General features: G+C 43.2%; 1 protein-coding gene across 6 annotated transcripts in view; it reads right to left on the bottom strand.

The window, feature by feature from the left end:
• Window positions 1-26,532, bottom strand: part of FGFR1 (fibroblast growth factor receptor 1) — an 80,933-nt gene that overhangs the window by 16,714 nt on the left and 37,687 nt on the right. For 2 of the 6 annotated variants that reach the window (XM_039354246.1, XM_039354248.1), the window contains exons 3-8: window positions 15,156-15,419; window positions 13,121-13,204; window positions 11,165-11,340; window positions 8,025-8,148; window positions 3,242-3,432; window positions 1,827-1,977 (exon numbers count right to left, since the gene is read on the bottom strand). In XM_039354246.1, coding sequence (XP_039210180.1) covers window positions 1,827-1,977; window positions 3,242-3,432; window positions 8,025-8,148; window positions 11,165-11,340; window positions 13,121-13,204; window positions 15,156-15,419 — 990 coding nt within the window. Of the gene's footprint in view, window positions 1-664; window positions 810-1,826; window positions 1,978-3,241; window positions 3,433-8,024; window positions 8,149-11,164; window positions 11,341-13,120; window positions 13,205-15,155; window positions 15,420-26,532 lie in introns of all 6 variants that reach the window. The other 4 variants (XM_039354247.1, XM_039354249.1, XM_039354250.1 and 1 more) reach the window with 3 other exon arrangements.

Genomic DNA, 26,532 nt, shown 5'->3' with positions numbered 1-26,532 from the left:
GCTTTCTTTTTAAATAGTTTGGGCGTAGGCGAGTTTTCAAAGATGCATTTGAGCATTTACAGACGTGCCTCCAATTTGGGAAAAGTTGGGAAATCAAAGGATGTCAAGTGTTGCCCGACTTCTGTCCTGGGTTTCATTGGGCTGGCCTCCTACCATTTCAGAGTCCATGTCATACATTCTCCTGGAGTTGAACCTTTTGGGCCCTGTGTGCCAACTCTGTCTTTTCTCTGCCAAAGACAAAGCGAAGCACAGAAAGGGCGACAGCCTTGCTTGAAAGAATGAAACTGGCCTGTGACAAACCTGGATCTAGCCTCTAGTTGAACTCAAATTAGAAATGAACAGGACCTTGGTGGTCTGCAAGAGCCAGGATGGGGCTGTGATCGTCCCAATTTGGCAGATGAGAAAATAGGACCAAATGAGAGGTGATGGCTTACCTGAGGATGATAGGGACTTTCTCTCCTAAACAGGGGCTGCCAGATACATTTTGGTTAACCAACATACAATCCCATCCCTAAGAGGAAGTCAATTGGTGGGGGCCCTCTACCACTCCTCCTCCTTCCCTACCTCCAAGGAGCCCGGCTCTTGCAAACCATGGCCAGCTACTTCCCAAAGCTAGTCAAAGAGACAGCGAGGAGACAGAGAAAGGAACAGAACCGGTATATACCTTCTAGAACCGTCAACCATGCAGAGTGATGCGAGATCCCAATAGAATTACCCGCCAAACAAGTATATTGCCCTGCATCCTCAAAGGAGACATTCCTTAAGTGAAGGACTTCCATTTCTTTGTCAGTTGTGTTAACACCAGCTGTCTAGAGAGGGGAAAAAAATGGAAGCAAAACAAAACAGGGAAAAAAAGGGGGAAATAGGACGAGCAAATGTAAGACAAGCTGAAGGAAGAGGAAGGAGATAACATGCCTCTCAAGACTCCTGAAGGACACAGAGACACCACTGTAGCCTAATGACAGACAGCCTTAGGGCAACCACCAATCCAGGCTGGCTTAAAGCGGGCAGTGTTAAAAACAAACAATAAAAACAACCCTTCACCATATTGAATTTCCTTGCCCATCGACATGCTGGGGGATGGGCCACATGGAAAAATGGACCTTGGGAAGGCAAAGACCAGCTTAGTTTCACGGCGTGGGACAAGCCCAGGGGTGGATGGAAATGGAAGAGGCAGACAAGAGAGAAAGGTTGAGGGACAGAGCTGACAGACTCTTGAAAGACAAGAGGGAGCAGGTTGTTTCCAATAGGAAGACACCCAAGAGAAGCCGCCATTTTGTTTTGTCTGGAAAAAGTCAAGACAGCTGCAGAATTCAAAATCAGACTTACTAAAAAGGAAGGCTTACATCACTGACAGCCAGGTTGAAAGCAAGGGGGCAAACAGTGTAACATCTACACACAGGTGCATTTCTTTTAAAGGAGGTTTTGATTTTGCTGTCTCAAAAGGAGATCTAGGCTGAGACTGCATGAAATATTTAATCATTTGAGAAGAAATGAGATCGTTATCAGCATTCTTCTGACCAGCTTATAACAGAGCCCCGATGGAGAAAAAAAATAATGACCCCACAATTTGGTGTTCAAGCAGAAAATTTTTAGGAATAGTTTCTGACTTCTAGTTTAATTCGTAAAGGATTAGGAAAAGGATGAACGAAACAACACAATGTTAAGAAGAGGAAGAGAAGAAGAGCGTGAAACATAGCTGATCGGCTGTTCCGAGGATTTTTCCATGGTTTATGGCACCAGAAACAGAGGAGAAACAGGAGAGCCACAAAAGTTTGGTTTTTCCACCTCTAAGAATTGCCCAAAGTGGCATTCTTCCCGTTTACCTTCAGCCATGGGTCTGGTGACGGTCAGCCACGCAGACTGGTTAGCCTCACCAATATAATTGGAAACCTTACAAACATACTCCCCGCTTTCAGCCTCTGTCACATTATAGAGGGTCAGCACTTCCGCATCAGAGCTATTAATTCCCGAGTGCTAGAACAAGACCAACAACACAGGAGTCACTGGGAAGCCAAGGGATGGGCTTTGCAACTCTGAGATAACACCCAACAACCATACCTCCCCTTGCCTCAACCCAAAACAAGGGGTGGGACACGCCCAGTTTCCTGGCCTCTCTCATTTTGAGGAAGCTCTAGGGCAGGGGTGTCCAATTTTGGCACTTTTAAGATGCATGGACTTCAACTCCCACAATTTCTCCCGCCAATTGGGGAATTCTGGGAGCTGAGGTTCACGCATCTTAAAATGGCCAACGTTGGGAAAGGGACACAAACTATATCATACCCCTGTCTTGCTTCAGATATACCTTGTAGCAGACATCAGTAATAACAAGAGGCTCGTGGAAAGCAATATTATTCCTAGACATATCCTTGGTGTGTCTAGGAATAACGCTTTAAAAGGGACTCTGTCCGTTTTAAAATTTTCTCAATGTTTACTTTTCAAAAGATTTCAATAGGAAGGTGACATCTTGCATTCCACAGCACTGGGCCCAGATCCTCTTCATTTACCGAACGTCTTTGAGCCCCTCCAGAGATGTTAAGAACATTTCAGGGAACCAGTATCCCTTTTGGTAAATAAATGGTGTTTGCCTGTGATACTCAGTGGCATAGCCATTTTATTTATTTAGTTATTGAATTTAATATGCCGCTTCGTCAAGGGTGAAGCCCTCAGTGGCAGCCATTTTGTGAACGCATCCACCATATGCTTCCAAAAGTCCACCCACGACCTTAGCTTACAGGTTGCCTCCCTAACATATGCTAAAGGAGCAAGTGTGTTAATTTTACAGCTATGTGGCCCAGTTCAGCTCCACAGACGCAGTCTTACCAGAAGACACTGGGAAACTTCATGACTTTTTTCTTGGCATACGAGGATATTTAAAGCAATCTTTAACGAGCCTCAAATAAAAGAAGCCCCTGGCCATTTCAGAGTCTTCAGCAATGTCTACTCAAAGACTGCATTTGATTCTATTTATGGTAATAGATATGAACCATGGCATCTGAGCTTCATTCAAGCAGATCTCCTTCAGAATCTGCTTCCCTTTTGTAGACTTATCTAGAACTGCCAAGTTCCAAACTTAGTCGAGTTGGCATCGTCTGTTTGATTGACCGGACCCATATTATTTCTTCAATCCAAGCTACATGGCCACGTTCCTGACATGCATCATAAGCTTCCCCTCCTAAACTTTAAGAAATAAGCCCCACATTAACTAAAATGTCACATCACCCAAGTTGAAAGACCTTACCTTCAAGACCTGAACAAAAGGCAAATTATTTGGTCCAATCTTGCTTCCATTGACTTCAATGTGCTTCAGCCATTGGATGTGGGGCTGAGGGTCACTATAGACCTTGCAGACAAATTCCACATTGCTACCTAGTGAGACCGTCTTGTTAGCTGGGAGCCCAGCTTGTAAGATAGGCCGGTGAGGAGATCGCTCTAGAAAAGAAACAGGAGAATAGAGTTTTCAGCAGGCTGATAAATGGAACAGAGGAAGAAGTGAAGAGAGAGTCCATATCGCTCTGCCAATTTTTTTTGAAGCGGCCTGTCAGTCAGGAGAGTTCACTCCAGAAAGAAAGAAAAAAGAAATATTACAAACAAAGCTAGAAGCTTAGCAAACAAAAAAAGTAGATTACAATAAATGTTACGACTTGAAAGAAACTTAAGCGAGCAATCACTTGTACCTAGACCAAACAAAATATAAAATCTGTTATCAGTTAAATGTCTGAAGGATATAATTCCATTCAGGATACAAAATCTCCATGTCTGGTTAATTGGTGAATTTGATTTTTCGCGATCGTGGCCTGTTAAAGACATGCATTTAGGGATATACTTTTTAAAATAGATATTCTCCTTTGCAAGCAATTTCTCAGTGTTTTGAAAGGACTCTTCCCCCACATACTAATTTTTGTGTGGATTTTGCTTTATTTTACACTTTCCAAAAGCGGTGCATTACAAAATTCTGAAAAAAGGCAATAAATAACAGTAGAGGGCTCCTAGGTGTCAATCTGGCAAGTTAGTTACTTATTGATCTTTTCCTGAATTCCATAAAAAGGAAGCCTTCTTAAGATGGTCCATTGCCTGCTCACTACTGCTAAAAGAAAAAGGAAAATGGTACAAACTACACAGTCAAGTTCTCCATCTCTCTGCATTTCGAATACTCCTTTCTCTGTGCTGTACTGGGATGCTAGAAAACCAGTTTGAAGAAGGGGATTTCTGCCACCCAACTAATGACTGAAGAAAACTAGAGATTTGGAGATCTTTTGAGATACCAAAGGTGGCTCTGGATATCAACCCGACTGAGGCAATCGGAACTCGTTTATTAACAACACCCACACCAGTATCCCCCGTTCCCAAGGGGAAAAAAAACCAATCCTCACCTCTTTGACATCCTCCTCACATCAACAATGATTCTCTTCTAACGTGACTCTCAGAGAATTCTTTTTTAGCAAGATTTGTTGAGATGCCATGGATGGAGTTACAAAATCCCAACCAGAAAACTCCATGTCATACCAATGTGCACCAAATTTCATTAGTCTGGGAGCCTCTCTCTCTCTCTCTCTCTCTCTCTCTCTCTCTCTCTCTCTCTCTCTCTCTCTCTCTCTCTCCCCTTCTGTTTTCTTTCTTTCTTTCTCTCTCTCCCTCCCTCCTTCTGTTTTCTTTCTTTCTTTCTTTCTTTCTTTCTTTCTTTCTTTCTTTCTCTCTCTCTCTCTCCCTCCTTCTGTTCTTTCTTTCTTTCTTTCTTTCTTTCTTTCTTTCTTTCTTTCTTTCTTTCTTTCTTTCTTTCTTTCTTTCTTTCTTTCGCTTTCTGAGAACTTGAGAGCTGGGATTCTTTCCATTGATAAAGGACCTTGCAGGTGGTCCTTTACATGACCTTCTCATGAATCTTTATGAGAGAACCATGCTGTAGCCTTTTATGATGTTAAAGGTAAAGATCCCCTTCAATAGCCTTGCTTTTTTGGCGATTGTATGGAAGCATCAATATTTTCTTGGCAATACAGAGCAGCGGTTGCACTTGCCCTTTCCCATTTTTTTAAAAAAAATCTTTTCAGTCTATTTTACAGCCCATATATTCTTTCCTTGCCTCCCATTCAAATGCTAATTAGGATGAATCCTACCATTTTAGCTCAGAAAAGGTCAGCTAGGTAGGGCTACCTGCTGAGATTTTACAATACCTAGGCCTTAAATAAGCTTTATACTCCCCTTTGTGCACGTTGGACTGCAGGGCAAATTTTGATTATGCAACGAGGGAGATTCCCGAAGCTGCAAATTTTGATGGCAGAGAAGGTCGGATGTGGGTCACTTCTATGCTTTAGGAGAAGCGCGTTTTTGAATAGCCTGGCCAGAAAAAGCTCTAAAGCAGTTGATTGAACCCAGCAGCTAGTCAGATGCGGATCAGGAGTGGAGTGGGCAACTTCTTAGAAACAAAAGAGAATTACTGACAGCTGGCACAGAAACTAAAGTTGTCTGCCTTCTTCACATCTTCGCTTCTGATGTAACAAAGCAGGGATTAAGAAAAAAAATGTTTTCCCCTTAATTACAAGAAGCCGGAGCCAAAATTATTATTATTATTTTTCATTATAGCCTGTCACTTATTAAAAATATGAAGGGAATATGACCTTGTTGCTGCTTGTTAATAGTTCTCAGCGAATGTCCCCACCTCTGTATTCTACAGTCAAACTCCATTTCAAGAAGGAAGTATCACAGGACCCGTCCTTTCTCTGCCAAAAGCTGTGATTACCTTGGATTAAAAGGCAAACTTTTGCAAAACTTCACATGACTGTTCTCATCCATAAGGAATAAATGGGCCTTGTTTTCAAATCTCTACGCCCATCTGGGTTGCTATCAGCTTCATTAGGGAGACCAAGCTGGGGTCTCTTAGCAAGAACGAATTAATCCTAACATCTCAGAGTTCATTGCCTATGGAAAATGCCACATAATATGAAGCAATTTAACAAAAATAACAACAACAACAACAACAAACCCTATTGGGAAAAATGAACAGGTTAGATCAGAACTTCCAACAAATATTTAGTTTCTATTTGTGGATTTATAGTAATAAAAAACATGACTAGGTAAATCATCAGGTGTCTGGTCCAAGTAATAGTAATAGAAATAAAGTTGGAAGAGACCTTGGAGGTCATCAAGTCCAACCCCCTGCTCAGGCAGGAAACCCTACACCATTTCGGACAAATGTGGTGAAGTGAAGATTGTTTTTCATTTTCTTCTCTGAAGCTACCTGTTCTATATTCACTTCTCACTCCCTTTCCCCCCCCCCACTATGGATTTCAGTGAACACAATGGAACCTGAGTGGAACTGGAGTTGGGCTTCAAGGGGGCAGGGACGGTAGCAAAGATGGCTACCTCTTTATTGGAAGTCAAAGGTCAAAGAAATCTAACAAGGCCCTAGCTGATTAACAAAGAACCAGACACCATAGTGAGTGAGCATTAAGCAGCTCCTTTGTTCCCCCTTGCAAACTATTTCCTTTGGTTTGCTCAGTGTAATCAAATTAAACTGCATTCTTAATGCTTCATTTAGTGGCATTTAGAGCAACTCCACAAAGGACTGAGATCACCAAGCCTAGGTTGGGAATCAAGGCTAATAAAGAAATTAATTGGGGAGGCTGATGAGAAAAAGTTCTTGTATAGCCTGTGAAATTACCATAAATGTGACAGGCAAGAAGAGACAAAGCCTTGTGTTTGAGGGGTGGAAACGTTCTTCTGAGTCCACCCAGTGGAGAAGCTAGTATGGATGAAAATTGGGAAAGTGAATTCTTTGGAACGGGCTGTCTTTGGACACAGAGGCAATCACAAGCAAAAGGCAGCATTCGTTTTGTCTGTCTCCTCCAAAAACACTTGGATGTTTATGGAGAAATTCTGCCTGTACCTTCTAAGGCAGGGATTTCCAACCTTGGCCACTTTAAGACTCGTGGACTTCAACTCCCAGAATTCCCCAGCCAGCATGGCTGGCTGGGGAATTCTGGGAATTGAAGTCCACGAGTCTTAAAAGTAGCCAAGGTTGGACACGCCTGATCTAAGGAGTTTCTGAAGACGAAAGAAAACAAGCAATACACTGTAGAAGAACAGGAAGAGCTGGTGGGTGGAGTTCAGTGTGTCTACAGCTTAGAACTGTTACGTTCCCACAAATGGTCTGAGAGATTAATGCCAGGCGCAAAGCATCAGGACCATACATCAAGTTGTAGTACAGAAGATTTACTGCTCAAGGCTATACACATTCTAGTCAACTAAGATTCAGTGCTACATTGGCACCAGACAAGGGTAAATGGAATTCAAGGGCTTGGACTGTTTGTGAGAACGTAATGACTCTAAGCTAATGATGTGCTTAACTCCAGCCTCCAGTTCTGCCCGCTCTTCTCCTAGCTAAACCACTCTGTTACAAGGAGTTAAGAATTAACTTGAATTATATCCCAGTGGTGAATAAAAACCTTCAAAAGGAGACGATGCAGAGAGAGCTATTTGAAAAGAACTTTCCAGGCCTCATCCTGCTTTTCAATTCTTTTTCATTCAAAGCAGGAAATAGGCTGGCTGCACCACCAAGGCAAAGATCTCGTTGTCCGGGGAGCTCTGAAGCTTCCCATGTTTTTTACATCAGTAGTCTCCTCTTCAGATACAAATACAAACACGCACAGATTCCTACACCAGAACATTATTGGTGCCAAAAAGATATTGGTCCCAGAACTGATCATCATATTATTTCACAGACATCTTGCAGCCAAACTAAAACTGTCAGCTATGAGCAATTCAATCGTGGATGGAGCTGTCCATGGTTTATATAGGAAATCAAATTTACCCCAAATATTAGCTGTTTCTTGTCAGCCAGAGATAAAGTCCTGGTTTGCCCTTAGCTTGCTTAGCATGATGCACTGAACAAACCACAAACCAAGGCATCTCTCCCTGGTCAGTGAAGTCTACTTACAAGATGAGCCAGATATCACAAATTAGCATACACTGCTTTGCGCAAATCGCCTTAGTGATTTCCCCCCCCCCTTCTGAAGGTTCCCATTTCTTACCAACAACATCAAGCTGGTAGGTGTGATTGATGACTCCATATTTATTCTCCACAATGCAAGTGTAGTTGCCTTTATCCGATGGGACCACAGAGTCCATGATTATGCTCCAAGTTGCATGACGAACCTGTAGAAAGAGGATGTAGTGACTCAGTGAGACTACCTGTTGACTAAGGGTTGGGACTCAAGCACAAAAGGAGATGGTGGACGTTATTGCACTTTTGTCTTTTCTTATTAGAGCAGAGGTCTTCAAACTTGGCCCTTTTATGACTTGTGGATTTCAACTCTCAGAATTCCTCAGCCAGGCATGCTTGGCTGAGGAATTCTGGGAGTTGAAGTCCACAAGTCATAAAAGGGCCAAGTTTGAAGACCCCTGTCTTAGAGCAAGATCAAAGGTCTCTCCAGATCCTTTACTGCTTGGTTTGGGCTGCATGTAACACCATCAAGTTGAGGTTATGTTTTCCCCTTGGAGCCTACAGACTCATAATTGCTGTCAGCTGCAGGGTTGACCACAGAACTATCTACATCTGGAAACAGATATTCTGGAAGAGTGGGATGAGGTTGCTTTGCCAGCATAGGAACCAGACCTGAAAATACCTCCAGCTGCTTTCCTCCCATGAAAGAAGGTTAGTTAGCCCCAAGTTTAACCAACAAACCCCACAGTCTTTTATTTGCAGAATCTCCAAATCTGGAATCTGAATGTGTGGACCACCTGTTCTTTCACCGTGACTGTGTATCAGTCCACCATATTCCACCTTGCAGGTTGCAAAACCCCACACCATGCAACTTAGAAAACTCAGCACAGACAATACCTCAAGCTAAATAACATGCACAGGACCGTAAGGTACAACCGATGTAAAAAAGAAGGAGCTAAAATGTAATCTCGTAAAACCATGCAATTTTATTAAAAAATCAAGGAGATTTTTTTTTAAAAAAATGCCTTGGAAAAGTTAAAACAAAAATCCAAAAGGTCAGAACTTGGGCTTTGCAGTTGGCTGAGAATCTGAAGACCATAGTCAGGCGATGCTTAGAAAAATACACCGAAACACAGAGAAAATACTACAGCAGGCAGACTCTTGCTGTTTTATTGCAAATGGAAGGACTTCCATACTGGGGATTTATATTAATTTTTGTCATTCACATTTCATTTTGTCCCTCCTTTAGTATTCTTTCTAGAATGGTTCTATTCCACCATTTCTTTGATATATAGGCTCCTGAACTTGGAGTTAATGCTGAATCTGGTCTACAAGTATGCCTTTTTGTACATGTGCTAAGATACAAAACATTGATCCTGTTTTTTTAAAAAAATGGAAAAAACAACCCCATTCACAGCATAGGTTTTCACCGAAATTGCACAAATTCACAATTCTGTGGGTCTGTTTCCTTTTTCAGCCAGACACGGTCCCACCCAAGAAAGAGTGAGATCAACCAAATTTGAACTGTGACATCATTTCTAGCATCTCCCAGGATTTTGATGAAAAATTACCAACTTTTGGAGTTAATCCATCTACAGAAACCTCCTTCCACTACATACCCAGCAGCCCTTTTACTTTTATCCTAATGCAGGACAAGATTTTTGGCCAGCCACTTTTCTCTTGGCCAAGCAGCAGGCAACATCTGCCAAGGCTGCTGGCTTGCAAAGATCGTCAAGAGACACACATCTAGACAAGGCCCGACCTTTTCCGGGAAGAGGCATCGTGTGTCTGTGGAAGTGGACCAAAGAACTCAGCTAGTCCAGCACCGAATGCAAAACAAAAACCCAACCGCCAGCGACCGTCGGTTCATTAAAACCAGTATCGATTCTATGGGTGAAACTTCTTCAATCAACCATGAAGATTAAAAAAAAAAAAAGAGGAAAACACAAAACAGGATGCCTCTTGCCTGTCACTGCGGCTCAAAGGAGTTTTATTATTAACCCAGGAGCCTGGCCGGCATTGGCAGTGGGAGGCAGAGAGGCCAGGCAGGGTGGCTGAGTCACTCCGGATAGAAATAAATTGTGCAGCTGAGAGGCAAAAAGGATGAGACATCCGAGGCAAATAACAAGCCAAAAGGCCAGAATAACTCCTCGGAGTCTTTTGTGTGTTCAGCCAAACGCCTTTGCTTGGCTTTAAAGAGATTTAGGGATGAGGAGGGTCTGCCCAGCCAGCTCCAGGAGAGAAATACTAAGGAGAGCAGTGCTGAATCTAGTCCTCAGCTTATGACCGCAACGGTGCCTAGAATTTCTGCTGGCAAAATGACCATTCAGTGAATTGCCCCTGATTTTACTATTTTTTTTAATCTATCACACTTGTTAAGTGAATCACTGCAGCTGTTAAATGAATCATGCGATTGTTAAAAAAAATAACACCCTTGTTGGTCAGGAGAAATTCTTTATTAAGAGGATGGGGCAAGCTTAGGATTTCATTCCTCTCTCCTCCTTCCCACCCACCCACCCCCAGTTTTCTAGATGGGGGGGGGAGAAGGTTTTCTTAAACACCCGAGAGGACAAAAAGTACTATTATTGTGACTTCTGGTAGGAAACCAATTCATCGTTTTTCAGCAACGGAGATAAGGTGAGGTTACAAGCAAAAGAACTTAGGGACCCCCAAATCTCCTAGTCCAGAGTTAGGCAACCTTGGCTCTTTTATGACTCGTGGACTTCAACTCCCAGAATTCCTGAGCCAGCATGAGGGAAACTTTGGCCCCTTCATGACTCATGGACTTCAACTCCCAGAATTCCTGAGCCAGCATGGCCCAGCTTGAAAACCTCTCCCTTTCCCCTCAACATGGCTGGCTCAGGAATTCTGGAAGTAGAAGTCCACCAGTCATAAAAGAGCCACGGTTGCCTACCCCTGTCCTAGGGCCACAAGTTGTCCATCCTTCTCTTATTTTGTTGGAAAACTATTTTAAAGAGGAGATGGAGGCTAGTTTAACTGGAGAGCCTTACTTTTTTATTGACTTACTTCAGGTTAAAATGTTAAGGCTGATGACAAAGGCCCTTTTACCTTGGAACCTGTGGTGCAGCGAGATCACTGCAGATCCTGAACTTAGTCGTCTTTATGGGAGCCCGCTCCTCTTTAAACCAAACAGCCACCTAAAGAAGAAATACCTCTCTGTTCCAGAAACCAAATCTTTCAAAAGGAAGCCGAGCATTTATGATTTACCTTGTATCCACCGATGCGATGATCTGGCTTGAATTCCCTGCCGTTCTTCAGCCAACGCAGGGTGGGTGTGGGTGTCCCACTAGAAGAACATCTGAACTTCACCGTTTTGGCCGCAGGAACTGCATGGAGCTTCTTCTCCATTTTCTCTGGGTACGTCCAGTAAGGTGGGATGGCTTCTGCAAGAGAACCCACAACTATGTTGCACATTAGGCAAGGTTAGTGAAGATACGGGTGTCAACTCTGTAACGAACCTGGCTGCAGCCATTTTTGTCGTTCTAGGTTGTCACGAGAAATGGAGGGGGAAAAGGTATTTCTGAATTCTTGCGGGAACCAAGGTTGTTCCCATACCGAAGTGGAGAAAAAAGATCATTTAGTCAGAAAGCCCACCAAGCCGTTCTATTGGATAGCATGAGTAGAAGTGTGGGAGTTGTTATATTGTGTTACTTTGATTCTTGGGGCGGAAGAGTTTAGATCTGGTTTCACTTTCGACCGTGCCGATATCATGTATTCAATAAACATGTTTTTTGAGGAATTTCCATGCCTTGGAGTTCTGATTTATATGGTGTCATTGATTGGAAAACCATAACAACAGGAGATTGTTCCAACAGAAGGACAATCCCTCCTCCTTGAAGAAAAACGGGTCAACAATCGTTGGCGTTGGAGTCCTAACTGGAAGCTTTGACAGCCAAGTAATTATCTGCATCTCCTAAACCACTCGAGATCCCGGCCAGAGGGAGCAATTCAGGTTGTTCAAAACTTGGATGCTTTACCTAGCATGGAATCCTCCTAAGCATGGGAATTGGGTGACACTGGAGAATCAGTGCCATACTATGGTTCACCATAAAGCCTTTTTAAAATATTTTTTTGGATCTGGCCTATTCAACTGATCTTTTAGATATATAAGCCAACAAATCACCACGTGATGACGGCCTGTCATCCAGCCTAGCTTACAGCTTCTGATCTACGTGCATCAAGTGCTTGTCCACCTTACATAGCAATGGGCATCAAAGAAGTTATAGTAGGCTGCTTTTGTGATGCCCATTTCTCCACCAATAAAAGGAGAAAGCAAAGTAAGCATTCCTCTTCTTAAATATTCAGCCTTAGGAGATGCCCTGATTAAATTTAGGGCACGGATAGTTGGGGTTTCATGTAGAAGCTTCGGGGGACATTGAGGTGTATGAGATAATCCAGGTAGTCCTCAACTTTACCACCACATTTGAGCCCCCAATTTCTGTTGCTAAGCGAGACAGTTACCAAGTGAATTTGGCCCCATTTTACACACTTTCTTGCCACAGTTGCTAAACGAATCAATGTAGTTGTTAAGAGAGCAACACAATTTGTAAGTGAATTTGGCTTCACCATTGATTTCGCTGGTCAGACGGTCACCAAAGGAGATCACAAGACCCAGGGACACTGGAGCTGTCATAAATACGAGTCCATTGCCCAGCATCTCAATTTTGATTACATGAACTGGGGTTGCAAGTGTGAAAAACGGCCGTTAAGTCAACTTTTTAAAGTGCTGTTGTAATTTTGAAAAGTGGCTAAACGACTATTGTAAGTCGAGGTCTACCTGTAAAGTAGATGGGAATCTAGTGCATCTGGCCAGGCTGGTGATTTGCTCCTTCTGCACCGGATGGGAGGCAAATGTACTCTTTCTTTAGTTAAACCACTAATGCCTGTTTTAGGCTTACGTTATAGTTTTTGTGCAAGTCATGCCTTAAAGTGAGAGGAATCTAAACAGTGATGCAGTAACGAAGGACAGTCAAAGCAAAAGGATTTGCAAAGGAGTGTAAGCAGCCCAGGAGAGTATCCTGGGGTTAGCCACTCCAGTTTTAAGTCCCTGCAGAAAGTAAAGAGGTGCCACACCAGATTCAGCTCTTTATGGAACAGGTTCACCAATTGGGTTTGCAAGAGGTTCATGGCTGCAAGGTAGGAAAAACAGACGCTTCTACGTACGGTTCGGTTTGGAGTTGTCTGCCTCTTTTTCCTCTGAGGAAGAATCATCGTCGTCGTCATCATCTTCTGCAGATGGAAGAGCATCTAAGGAGGATAGAAAAGGTAAATATGAGTTGAGGAATTGAGCTTTTCCCAATGAGATAAGACAGTGTTTCTCAATCCTCAGGAGCTTTAAGATAGGTAGACTTCAACTCCCAGAATTCCCAAGCCAGCACTGAACTTCTGAGATGTTATTGTTAAGTAAGTTTTCTTCAGAGTCAGCGAAGCAAGGAAGAGTTCTTGTCGGCGGACAAAAAGTTGGGACCCTGGAGATATCATATGTTTCAGATGTCACTATTACTATCTCTAGATTTTCTCCTGAGAGAGGCAGAGCTGGCGACAAGCAATCATGTTGGCTATCTCTGAAAGCAGGACAAAATGTGTGGACGTTTGTCATTAAGGCAGCCATTTGGCAAGCCTGTCAGGAATATCCTGTTTGTCACTTGGTATGGATTAGTTCTTCTATTAACAGCTCATCACCAGATAGAACTGCACTTGGACCAAACCATTTCAGAGTGCAGAGGGAGCTACAAACACACCATGAGAAGCTTCTCCATGGGAGAAAAGACAACTAAAACCTCAAGAGGCCTCCTACATCTGTCTTCTTATATGCTTCTTATCTGAGTTATCAAAAGCAGCAGACTCCCTGGAAAGGCTTTTATCCATTCATAAATGGTTGGCTTGACAGAATCTCAGAATCACAATCAGAGTGGTTAAGAAGTCAGTCTTCCCAATAATCTATTAAGGCAGAGGTGGATCGTGAAGTTTGGCAGTTCCCTATCTTAGGCCAATTTAGCAGATTAGGAACTACTGATGGGAGACATCAGGAAAGCTTGCACGGTGCTAATGCCTCCATTTTCAGCTAATGGAAATGTCAGTCTTATTCAGCCCATCTAGATTTTTCAGAATCTTGTTCTTTTTAAAATGAAAACCACATTTTTCTTCCGTCAACCATCAATCAATCCATGATCTTTTCTACATTACAAGAGAATGCTAGCGAACACAGGAAGCTGTGCTAAATTGAAAATGGCCATGACGTATTCTGTCATTCTTCCCCCAACCATCCGTATCACCTCTAAATCAAAACGAATTTGTCAGTTTCGATAGGACTTTCAAACTGGAGAAAATCCGATCAAATGCATCCTCAGACTTGCTTGGTTATATCCACAGGGAGCCAAACGAACTTCGGTGGGTCCATGAAATGAAGGAGGCCCACCAAAGCTGCCCACGAAAATCGCCTCTTACCTTCATCAAACTGGCACACAATTCAAAGAGTAAATTTATACCTCCTGGCCCACTAAAATTAACAGTTCAGAAAGAAAAAGTATGTGATCGCTTGCTCAACGTAAAGCAGAACAGTGTTTATTTTCGCCAACAATAAAAGCCTTTCAAAAAACACCACCCATACCACCCTAGTTCACTTTGAACCCTGATCCATTTTCGCCCTAGGGTTGAGCATATCAGGAGAGGCTGAAGGCATGAACATTTAAAAACCTGTGGACAATGTTTTTTTTTTTTTAAAGAATAGTTGGAGAGACTATTCCAGAGGTGTCCCCTTGGGCATCACATTGTATAGACCAGGGGTAGGCAACCTTGGCTCTTTTATGACTCATGGACTTCAACTCCCAGAATTCCTGAGCCAGCATGAGGGAAACTTTGGCCCCTTCATGACTCGTGGACTTCAACTCCCAGAATTCCTGAGCCAGCATGAGGGAAACTTTGGCCCCTTCATGACTCGTGGACTTCAACTCCCAGAATGGCTCAGCTTGGAAACTCTCCCTTTCCCATCAGCATGGCTGGCTCAGGAATTCTGGGAGTTGAAGTCCACGAGTCATAAAAGAGCCAAGGTTGCCTACCCCTGGTATAGACTGAATCCTGGTCTCCCAACAATCCAATCCTGGTAAGATTGGGAGAAAAAAGGTAAGGCTGACAAAGACAATTCAAAATTGTCCTTCCCAGTAGCTCTCATTCATCCTGCTGGTAACCTGCTACAAACCTGAGACATTTACGGAGAAATAGGTGGTCTCGCTTCCTGAGGGGCTGTTGGTCATGCAGGCGTAAAGACCGGAGTCCTCAGGCACAGCTTCCCTGACCTCTACCTCCTCCCCTGTGATGCGCGTCCGGTTGTTCTCGGATAGCTGGATCCCGTCTCGCACCCAGTTGATGCTCTGAACATCGTCCCGGAGCCGGCAGCGCAACTGGAGGAGGTCGCCAGGGTGAGCCGAATAAGACTCCACTTCAAGGCTTGTTTGGGGGAGAACTGGAAATGTTAGGGGAGAAAAAAAGAGACAGAGAGAGGGAGAAGCAAGGTGGTGAATGCTTTATTGCAGATGCATTCCTCTGGCAGCATGCAAACATTGGAGAGAACAGTGTCCTCTGACAGTTTTTAAGACTCGAGCGTCAGCTGCCATGCAGGTCTCAGGGAGAGCAAGGCAAGCAAGAATCTGCAACAGAGCTTTTCATGTCAATTACCGATCCAGCACTATCTATGAACACAGAGCTGTTTATATATATATGTATAATAAAAATAATATGTTATTAGGAACCAAGGACAAAGAGGGCTGAAATGAGCAAGGAGCTGCGCCAAAACAAACGGCAAGTCAAGGATGGGCAATCCAGCAGCCATGGCTTTGCCTGAACTTCAGGCACAGGTAAGCAGGCTGCCATCCGGCTTTCAGCGCAGGGAAGGACAAAGAGGAGGCAAGGGTTAAAAGCTATTATAGGAGAATGAAATCTCTCTCCCCTCTTTCGTTGCATGGATCTGTTGTTCTGTAGGGCTTCTTTCTTAGGTCATCGGTAGAGCATCGCTTGTGCACGATCATGCTCTGAAGGGTCCTTGGTGCTTTCTGAGCTTGGTTGTTTTCTTGCAGACGTTTCATTACCCAAGCTAGGAAACATCATCAGTGCCGGCACGATGATGATTTTACCTGGTTTGGGCACTGAAACATCTGCCAGAAAACAACCAAGCCCCAGAGAGCAGCAAGGACCTCTCATTTCAACCCTGAGCTACGAATATTCTCCTTTATTGTGACCATGCTCCGGAGTTGCCTCTACAAAGCTAATCGTCTGTTGAGTGAATCCTTGACTGTGCCACATCAGTATGCTAGGGGAAAGATAGAATTGGCTGATTTAATTTCCTGCTCTCTCTTTTTTTAAAGTGCTTCTATAGGATAGAAAGTTATTCCTGCAAGCCTACTCTGTCCACTTGCCCTGGAGTAGTCTAAGGACAGTATTAACACCCCATTTTCTCTTGGGGAGAAATATCCCTCTGAAGACAAGAAATTCACCAGCATTCCTGTCTAGTCTCAGATCAGCAAAAACCACCGTCTTCCAGATGTTTCTTACTTACCATAATCAATAAAGCACCCAAGAGAGACCACCAGGGTTTCTTCCAGATGTCTTGTCAGTGGGCTTATCAAATTTTGGCAGGCACGAGGATGAGAAGATTTGAGTTTTGAGGAATATTTTCTGATTTTCAGAATAATAAATTCTCCAGTTGTTTGGAAATTGGAAGTAACACGGGTGGAGGGGAAAGCCTCACCCTGGGAGGGCATGTCATCTCATCCTACGCTGAAATCATTGACTCTAGAGACCACTTTGGAGAGACAATGGCGAGAAACCGCCATAGTTGGCTGGGATTCAGATCTTGAGCTCAGCCATTCCTACCGAGTTGCCATCCACACCATTGACAGAAGTGGTAGGTTGGCTGGGGACCCAGCTCACTTTCTCAATTAAAGGTGGTTCTCAACTTACGACCACAATTGAGCCCAACAATTTCTGCTGCTAAATGAGACGGTGAATTTTGCTTTCCATCAGAAAGAATGGGGAGAGGAATTTGCAACAGATCTGTTCCCTTTCGTTTCCCAGGCACAGAATCGGTCTGAAATATCTTTCTGGGACTGGGTGATCAATTCTTTCTCCTCCTTTATCCTGGCTGCTGAAAACCAGAATTAGTGTGATTAAACTTGTGAGACCTTCCCACCCTCGAAATCTTTTTGGGTGAGTTTTTATTACCTCAGCTGAAAGTCTGGACAATGATAGCCATTCAAACCGACCGACAGCAGAATTGCAGCCGGGAGTAGCAAACTCTTCAACAAAGGGTCAGCGTTATGTCCGGAGAATCTCAGCCTCAAAAATACACTCAAAGCAAAGAAAAAGCAGCTGCCACAAAAACCAAACATTTGTTTGGTGAGTACAAAGGTCCTTTCCTCTCTTTTTTTCTCCCCCAGTTCTCCAATTTGGTGAGCTCCATTTTGCCCTTAATTGGGCAAGTGGTTCTCTAAATCAGAAAGAAAAACAAGCAACGGAACCAAGAATTGGCTTGGTGATACACTGCTGGGTCTAGCTTAAGGGAACTGTAGTTCAACTCATCTGGGAAGCTGTTACTTTACGGAACTAGTTTCTTCTTTGCTCACAACTTTAACGTTCCACTATTCCATGCAGGAAGTTTTTTTTTTTAAATGTATTTATAACATTTATTGGCTGCCCATCTTACCACAGGATACGTTTCTACTGATGGTCCAGAAAGTTCAAAAAGATGAGTTTCTGAAGAAGAAGAAATTGCTGCTAAATTCTCTGTTCAGTTCTTGTTTAAAAACTCTGCCGGATCTTGGCCTTCTCCTTTCACCTCTCCTCCAAAAGAGACATCATCAGCCTTGACCAAGCACGAACTATGATTCTGGATGTTGCTGACTTCCCTACAGTGACTTGCATTATGATACACTCGGATTCAATTAAAGTATAATAATCAGCGATTGGTAAATCACAGGCACAAGAGAAACAACAAAATAAGCATACACCTACAGAAATATTTTTTTTTAAAAAAAAAATAGATATGGCTACCCTATTATTCTAGAACCAAAACAGATTTTAAACCTGTTAAAGAGAACCTGTAATTTAATAGTGTTGCTCTAATGCCAGTTCACTAATTATCAATTAAACTGAAAAAAATCAGGAGTCATCTGGTAGCGCCTTTTGTTATTTAAAAGGTAGAGGCTGGATTTTTCGAACTGTCTTCTATAGAACCCAAGGTGTTTATGAGACCTTGATGAGGTTCTGTAAGAAATTAAGGATATAAGAAAGAGTTCACTCAAACACAGTAGGTTATCTATCACTAGAGCTTTGTCCCTTGATCAGAGTTTCTGCGGATTTTCTAAATAACAAATTCTGCACCTAAATGTTTAAAAACCTTGTCGTATCCCAAACGATTTTCCTACAAATTCTGCAACTAAACTGGGTTACACTGTTTCTGAATTACAACTTCAAACTCGGTGCAAAGTGTTGATGATGATTCAATAAACATTAGCTCTTGATATATACATTTAAATCTGGGGTGTCCAATATTGGCAAGACGGATGGACTTCAGCCAGCAAGGGGAATTCTGGGAGTTGAAGTCCATAGAATTTAAAGTTGCCAAGACTGGACCCCCTGATTTAAAAGAAGCTGTGATTTAGATTATAAAACCGCTTGGATCGAAATAGAAAGAAGCAGTATCCGTGTGGAAAACTTACAGAGCTGAATCTATCAATATATTCAATAGTAAATGAGTTTTAAAGTACTCTCTCCAGACATTATTTGATTCATGCAAATATTGATAAATGTTTATCTGTGCAAATGTCACTTCCCTAATCAACATGGACAGCCATCAAAACATATTTTATAGTGGCCATTCATATAATACATTTGTGGGATAGATCTCAAATGTGCTTATTTTACAGATACCGCTTAGAGACAAAAATGTTCCCACTTATCTTACTTATCATCTAATAATCTCCGGTAGGCCTGAAATGTAATAATTCTTCCACATTCAGAATTCCCAAGTGAAAGGCTAAAATACATTGTAATCATAATTGTCATTATCATCATTATTTTAAATTTATTAGCTGCCCAATTCCAATGGCATGCAAAACTAGAGAAACCTAAACACAGCTATAAACCTAAAATTAGATGAACAGCCCAGATGAAAATAATCTAATAAAGAGCAAAATCAACAAAACAAAACACTAGGCTGATAAACACTAGCCTTGAATTCCTGATCACTAGTTTGATTTCTCACTCACTCATTATCTCAATATCACCCCCAGGTACAGTGGTACCTCGGTACTCATTGTTAATTGGTTCCAGAAGGTTCCATGAGTACAAAACAATTTTTTCCCCCATAAGGAATAATGAATCACAAGGCAGCCAACACCAGCAAGTTCTAGCTTGCGTATTGAGTATCAAACAAATAATGAGTTCCGGGACAAAACTTTCATGTCAAAATGCATTGAGTGCCAAATTTGATGAGTTTCAAAGCAGTTGGGTACCAAGGTGCCACTGTATAATAAAACCATCTTAACCTTTATACATGATCAGCTTCTATGTGATGCTCTGGGAATTCTGGGAGTTGAAGCCCACAAGTCTTAAACTTGCCTCCTACAGGAAAAGGGAGAAGGTCATTATGCACACAGCCTTTGGCTTCTAAAGGAAAGATGGGAAATAAATCAAGGAAATAAGAGACTGTGCAGTGTAGTGGTTAAAGTACTGATCTAGGCACAGGGAGATCCAGATTCTGATCCTTCCTTACGCTTGGAAGCCAGCTGGGTGTCCTTAAACCAGTCTCTTCCTCTCAGCCCTAAAGAGCATTAAGCTCTACAGCAAGATGGCTGAAACATAAAACATGTTGCGTCCTGCACCAGGAAGCTTCATTGTAAGGAGTAGAAGAGCACAAAGCAAAATAAGCAGACCCACAACTAAGCTGAAAGAACAGCAAGAACGTCATCGTCATCAAATGAAGCATGACTGAAGCAAGAACTGGCACAATCAGAGGTGCCCCGTGATGAAAATATGGAAGGGCACGGAAGTTTTCGATACACTGATGGATCCATATGTTTTATTTTATCCAATAGGCACATTCCCTGAAGTTTTGGGCCCTGAATTTATGTAGATCAAGATTAGGTTGTTCGCTCCTATTTAATCCAATAATAATTACTTCCAAATGTACGTATACAGGATTGCAAATTTTAATGTTCTCATAATTGAGCTTAATGTATATCTTTGCTTGTATGCAGAAAAAGGAAGAGGAAAACCCGGGTGGTCTCTGAATCATCATAATCCTGAAATTGGTAAATGCTCCATGACCATAAATTTTTGGATTACATCCCTAATCTCAGTTTAGTTCTAAATACCTGTTGACTGTTATAGTTGCCACCTAGTAGATACACTTGCTTGGAGAACAGTAGATTATCGTGGAAAAAATAGTTAACGGCGATGTCTTTTCCTGCCATTCAAGACTGTTACAATTTGAAATTGAAGAACTGCAAATCACTTCATTCCTACCCATGTGACACTATGCAATATGGGAAGTTTAGAGGATTAAGCAGGGGAGATAGAATCCTTAGAAAACCAATTCCAGATGACAGTCAGTTGCTCCAACAACTGATGTCTCCAGACACATGGACCCTGTCTCACTAATCACCCAAGGGACCCATCAGGCAGAATGCACTTCTTAAAGTCTATCAGAAAGAAATATTAATGTGTTGGAAGGCTGGAAGAGAAAAGAGAGACGCAGAAGGCCGCATCGTTACAGAAGCTGGCATTGTTTAAACCAGGAGTCCTCAACCCCCTGGTCCACGGACTGCTACTGGTCCACGGCCTGTTAAGAACAGGGCTGCACAGCTGTAGGTGAGCAGCGGGCGACAAAACTGTGCACGGGCAGGATGTAGGTTGCATGCACCTTCATCCCCACCCAACCCCATCCGTGGAAAAATTGTCTTCTACAAAACCGGTCCTTGATGTCAAAAAGTTTAGGGACCGCTGATCTAAACCACACCTTGTAAGCATGGTGCAAGTTGGTCCAGCCAAAGATCAAACTTTTCTTCTAAAATTTATTTCTCTGTTGAGTTCTTCCTCTTTACTCTTCCTCTTTGCCTTGAAAAGAAAAAAAAAAGCTGATTGCCAGCCACGTTTCAAATAACTTGATGTTCAAAAATGATGAAAAAGCCTCGTTTTGACCCAGGTTTACAATCTGTGTGTTTCTCTCTGAGACCGTGAATTGGTTGTTCTTTCTTGCTGTGCTTAATTTTGATGACATGGTTTTAGTCTACTTTTGCATTTAAATAAATGTTTCCACTTAGGCATTGCAAGGAAGAGCTTTCCCCCCGCCCTCATATAGCATAGCAGATGAATGTGGAGGAATACATGAATAAATAAGCGTGCATTTATATGAGGGCGAAATGATGAAGCTGGTTAGTATTTCAGACTATGAATCCCAAAAGGCCTATTGGAAAACATGACAATCTGATTGTTTGAGAGTGGAAAGATGACCCAGAGCCAAAATACGTGCTCTGTTTTGTTATATGAACAGGACAAGGAAAAACAGATCACTTTAGCTCAATTCAGCTCTTCTATTGCGCAGCAAGCAATTCAAACAGGGTAGCTAAGCTAAAAGAAAGAAGGAAATGAGGAGAAGGGAAGACACAGCAGAAAAAGCAGGCAGTAGAGAAGAAAGGAGCACGAGCGGTGATGACCAAAGAAATTATTTTTAAAGAAATTAAAATAATCCCAAGCAATTAAAAATCTCAAAACTCAGCTCTGGGGAGCAGGAAAAAAGCAGCCTGGAAGATGCAAAAGCAACAGGCAGTGACTCAAAAACAGTCTCATCACCTGTGATGCCGAGTTCATATTATGTGAATTTAGTTGAATAGATGTTTCATTATGTGGCTTAACGAATGTCATTATTTCCTGCAATTACTCAGAACGTGACGCAAGTGATGATCGCCGTTCTGTCCTGCATCATTCGATAAAGAAATCTGAGACACTGATGTAGAAGTTAAAGGCTTCAGGCTGGCAGACCAGTTCTAGTTCTCTCTTAGGCACAGTGGCTTGAATAGTGGGCCAGTCAATGACTCTCAGCTCTAGGGAGAATGGTTACAGGAATTGGGTATGTCTAGTTTAGCAAAAAGAAGGACTAGGTGTGACGCAATAGCAGTGTTCCAATATCTGAGGGGCTGCCACAAAGAAGAGGGGGTCAATTTATTTTCCAAAGCACCAGGAGGCAAGACAAGAAACAATGGATGGAAACTAACCAAGGAGAGAAACAACCTAGAACTAAGGTTTCCTGACAGAACAATTAATCAGTGGGACAACTGGCCTTCAGAAGTTGTGGGTGTTCCATCACTGGAAGTTTTTAAGAAGAGACTGGACAGCCCTTCTCTGGAATGGTATAGGTAGGGTCTCCTGCTTGAGCAGGGAGCTGGACTAGAAGATCTCCAAAGTCCCTTCCAACTCTATTATTCTATGTTCCATGATAATGATGATGTTGTCTATTGGGTCATGTCCAACTCTTGGCGATTAGGTCTCCCCACATTCTTTTTTGACATTTTCTATGCTCTGGCTGGTGTCAACTTTGACGGTGTCCAGCCACCATGTTCTTTGCCAGCCTGGTTTCTTTTTACCACTAACTCTTCCAAACATTATTGCTTTCTCCAATGAATTCCCCCACATGACACGGCCAAAATAAGTGAGACAAATAGCGTACTCTCATACAGGGGGATAACGTTAACTGCACGCACGTGAATGCAGTGCAATCGATTTTAATTTATGATCCGTTTTCTCATTCTACTCTCCTCTTCTGGAACGTAGCGCCTGGCACACAACTGAAAAAGGGAAGGCTGCACATCCCTCTTCTAAGCTCATGCTCTGGGGGGCTCCCCACTGCCACCTTAATTAGGTGGGCTCTCTCACCTCCCCCCACTCTCTCGCAAGCCTTCTGTTTGCCTTGGGTCCCTAGGAGAGAGAGCGGGAGGAGGGAGGGAGCATATAGTAGACATCAGCTCAAAGCGCATGGCTGGGGTCAGTCATCTCCTTTCAAAGTCAATAAAAGCTCCCATTCCCGGCACTGTTCTGCATTAAATTGCCATGACCAATGGGATCTCCAAGGGCAGAGATGCTTTTCTCCTCGTGATAGACAAGCTCTCCCTCCCAGCCCCAGCTGACGAGAGAAGGAAGTCAGAGGGCAAAGACAGGCTGCTGGCCATTGGTCACCCAGAGCCCAAGTTGGTAAATAGGCCTGGTGGGAACGCTGAGCGATGGCATTCACAGGCTAATGACCATATCCAGCTTCATTAGCTTTTCCAGGAAAGGGGAGACAGCCCCATGCTAGCTAAAGGAGGGAGCACGGCCTCAACATGTCTTCCAATGATTAGTGGTTCCCCCCCCAAACGTAACCTCATTGTCGTAGCTGCAGGACTCACAAAACCTTGGCTATGTTGATGCAAATAAGGTGATAGTGATTTCCCCCTCGTTTTATTACACCAGGGGTCTCCAAGCCCTGGGCCACAGATCGGGACAGGTCCGTGGCCTGAGAGGAACCAGGGCTGCCCAAACAAACTTTCATCTGCACATGTGCAGGATTTAGGTTGTGTGTGAAACCATCCCTCTCCCCTTTCGATCTGTGGAAGACATTTTTTTCTTCTGAAACCGGTCCCTAGTGCCAGAAAGGTTGGGGGGGGGGATGCTGCATTACATCACTGGGAGTTAAGCACATCCACTGATTAAAAAGCAAGGCACAGGGCTAAGAAGATCTCTCAGGTGCACTGGTTGTGTTTTATGCCCTCACAGGAAGCAACTGGATGTCAGCTACCATAACTCATTTCTCCCAACTAGCCTGGATTTGAAGGAAAGCTATTTAGATCTGCTTTCCAGGCTTTTAGGTGGAGAATCTTCCCATTATCTGCTGGGGTATCAACCTTTTGAGGCACTGGGGATCCCCTGATCTCCTAAGAGTGCCACTGGAATACCTGTCAGGGATCAACTCAATTTTAGTCCATTTTGAGATTTCAGTTTAAGATTGTAAGGGGGAGGGGGGGTTGACTGTCGCAGGCGCCATATAGCCAGACTCCCTTGCGGCTAGATTCCTTTCACTAAAGTCAGTTTTATACAAGTTTCATAATGTAATTAATTATAAGCTGTCAGGCTAACATGGACTCCTGAATACCAAATCATCTGAGAGAGAGCGGCTTTAGAGAAACCCTCCAATTCCAAGCTTCAAATCTCCATTTCAAAAGAGGGAACACCCCTCCACACACACATACACCTTCCTTTAGCATGCCTTCAACAGGCAGAAAGCCAACTGGGAAAGCCTTACGAAGAGTCCCAGGATGGCACACGTTATGGTGGGGGAGAAATCCCCTAAGGATGGGCTCCAGCACGAGTCCAAAAAGTTTGGAAGACCAAACCTCTGGTCCCGGGGACTGACCCAGACTGGGTCTCAAGAAAGCCTTCCCCAACACAAGTATGAACCCTGGGAAAAGCCACACCTATTAAAATTTGGTTTTGTCCGAGCTATCTTTTTTTTTTAAATAAAATAAAACATATGTAAGGCTGCTGCACTTTTTGACATCTGTAAAAAAATCAGAATTCCTAACAAGCTGTCTTTCTTTCTTTTTGCCTCCCTGTAAAGAATTGACTGGGAATAGCAAAAATAGCAAAAAAACCAACAACTTGCAAATACGCAAGGGAAGGTCAAAGCATGAACAGAAGAAACACAGGTAATGTTGGGCAGAGATGATCTGCGTTGCTTCTTCACCACTCCTGGACCAACCTTGTAGCTTTGTTCCAACTCTCCTTCCTATGATTCTGTACTGTACTGTCCCACTAGAAACATCCTTATTTTGGGGGGATGGGCCTGACCTTTGACTGATGTTGTCACTTCTTCCTTTGGACCTGATAGATAATATTTGTAGACCAGGGTTGAACTGTGATACCTTGGCACTCTCTGAGCTTGGTGGTTTTTCTCCTCTTTAGCAATCAACACCCAAACAGGCCGAGAATAAAACAAAGATTAATGCTAGACCAACAGTCAAAGCTAAACAATACTCCAATCAAGGCGCCACCAACCCAGACAAACAAAGATAACAGTAAAACAATCCAAACAAGGAACACCAAGTCTACTCTTAACCAACACTGACAGGGCAAGCCACTAGTAGATAAAATAAGACAAAACCTACTCCTTTCATAGCACTGATAATGTTACCTAGATTGGTAATGAAACGTCTGTGAGAAAACAACCAGGCTCAGAGAGCACCAAGGACCCCACAGTCTTTTAGACATGCCGAAAAACGAAAACCTTATTTGACGACTGGATTCTATCAGGCTCAAAAGTTCCCTGCAGGCCACCATCATGGCTTTTGAAAAGGCCAGCCAGAGGCAACTGTGGTTAGAGTGCAGTTCAGCCAACAGATGGGCTGAGATTCCAGAAGGTGTACCCAGCTCTTGAAGGAGCCTGACACCCCCCCTTTCCCACTTTCCCCCATTTTGAACAAATCTTTAATAAGCCAGATTATCTTTGTGGCTCTTTGTGTTTGCTCCCATTGTGCAAAGGATGTGATAGTTGCCTGGGGCCTGTTCCAGCTTTGGAAAAGAAAAGAGTAATTCCTTAACGGAGTCTCCCATCATCAGGGCCTGCATCCAGGAAATTTCCATAACAGTGGCTGAAATGCAGGACCTGTCTCTCATTCCCAGATTCTCAGTGGTTTCGATTCTTTCTCTCTCTCTTTTTTCTTTTTAGCCATCTGCATGACATCACTCCTACCATTCAGGGCTAATAAGAAGACCAAACCTATTACACTGCTGGAATTAACAATAAATGGCATAGTGTTTCTAGACGGCCTTGTGGAGCTAAGACTGAATGTGTTTCAGCATAGATGGCCACCACAAAATTGTACATTGGCTCCTGGCTGGCCTGGGCCAGGGCCAGGGCAGTGGGGGCCGTTCCCTCACTGTTTCCAGGATGGCTTCACGGGCCACATGAAACCACTTCGCGGGCCGCATCCAGCCCCTGGGCCTTGTGTTTGACATGTCTGCTCTAGAAAGAGTGCACAGAAGAGCAACAAAGATGATTAGGGGTCTGGAGGCTAAAAGGTACAGTGAAGAGTTGTGTGTGTCATCTAACAAAGAGAAGGATACTTATTCTCCAAACCACCTGAGGGCAGGAGAAGAATGGTTAGAAGATCACTAAAGAGAGATCCAATCTAGAATTCAAGAGAAATTTCCTGACAGTGGTTTGGCTTGTCTTCAGAAATGGTGGAATGCTCAATCACTGGAGGTTTTTAAGAAGAGATTGGACAGCCATTTGTTTAGAATGACATAGGGTCTCATGCTTGGGCAGGGGGTTGGACTAGAAGATCTCCAAGGTCCTTTCCTTCTCTGTTATGCTGAGCAATTAATAAGATCATGACCAAGGCTGACAGAGGACTCCTCAAGGCAGGCATGTCAAACTGCCGGCCCATGGGCCGGATGCGTCATGCTGAAACCACGCCCACCCATTGCCGACAATGGGGGGAAAGTCGCGATACGTCCCTGCCTTAAGGGATTCTGGTTGGTCATCGGGAAAC

The sequence above is a fragment of the Crotalus tigris genome, unplaced genomic scaffold, assembly GCF_016545835.1.
Source record: "Crotalus tigris isolate CLP2741 ecotype Arizona unplaced genomic scaffold, ASM1654583v1 scf7180000018549.3470463, whole genome shotgun sequence".
Taxonomy (NCBI): Eukaryota; Metazoa; Chordata; class Lepidosauria; order Squamata; family Viperidae; genus Crotalus; species Crotalus tigris.
The sequence above is the reverse complement of the archived record's forward strand: the minus strand, read 5'-3'. Positions and strand labels throughout refer to the sequence as shown.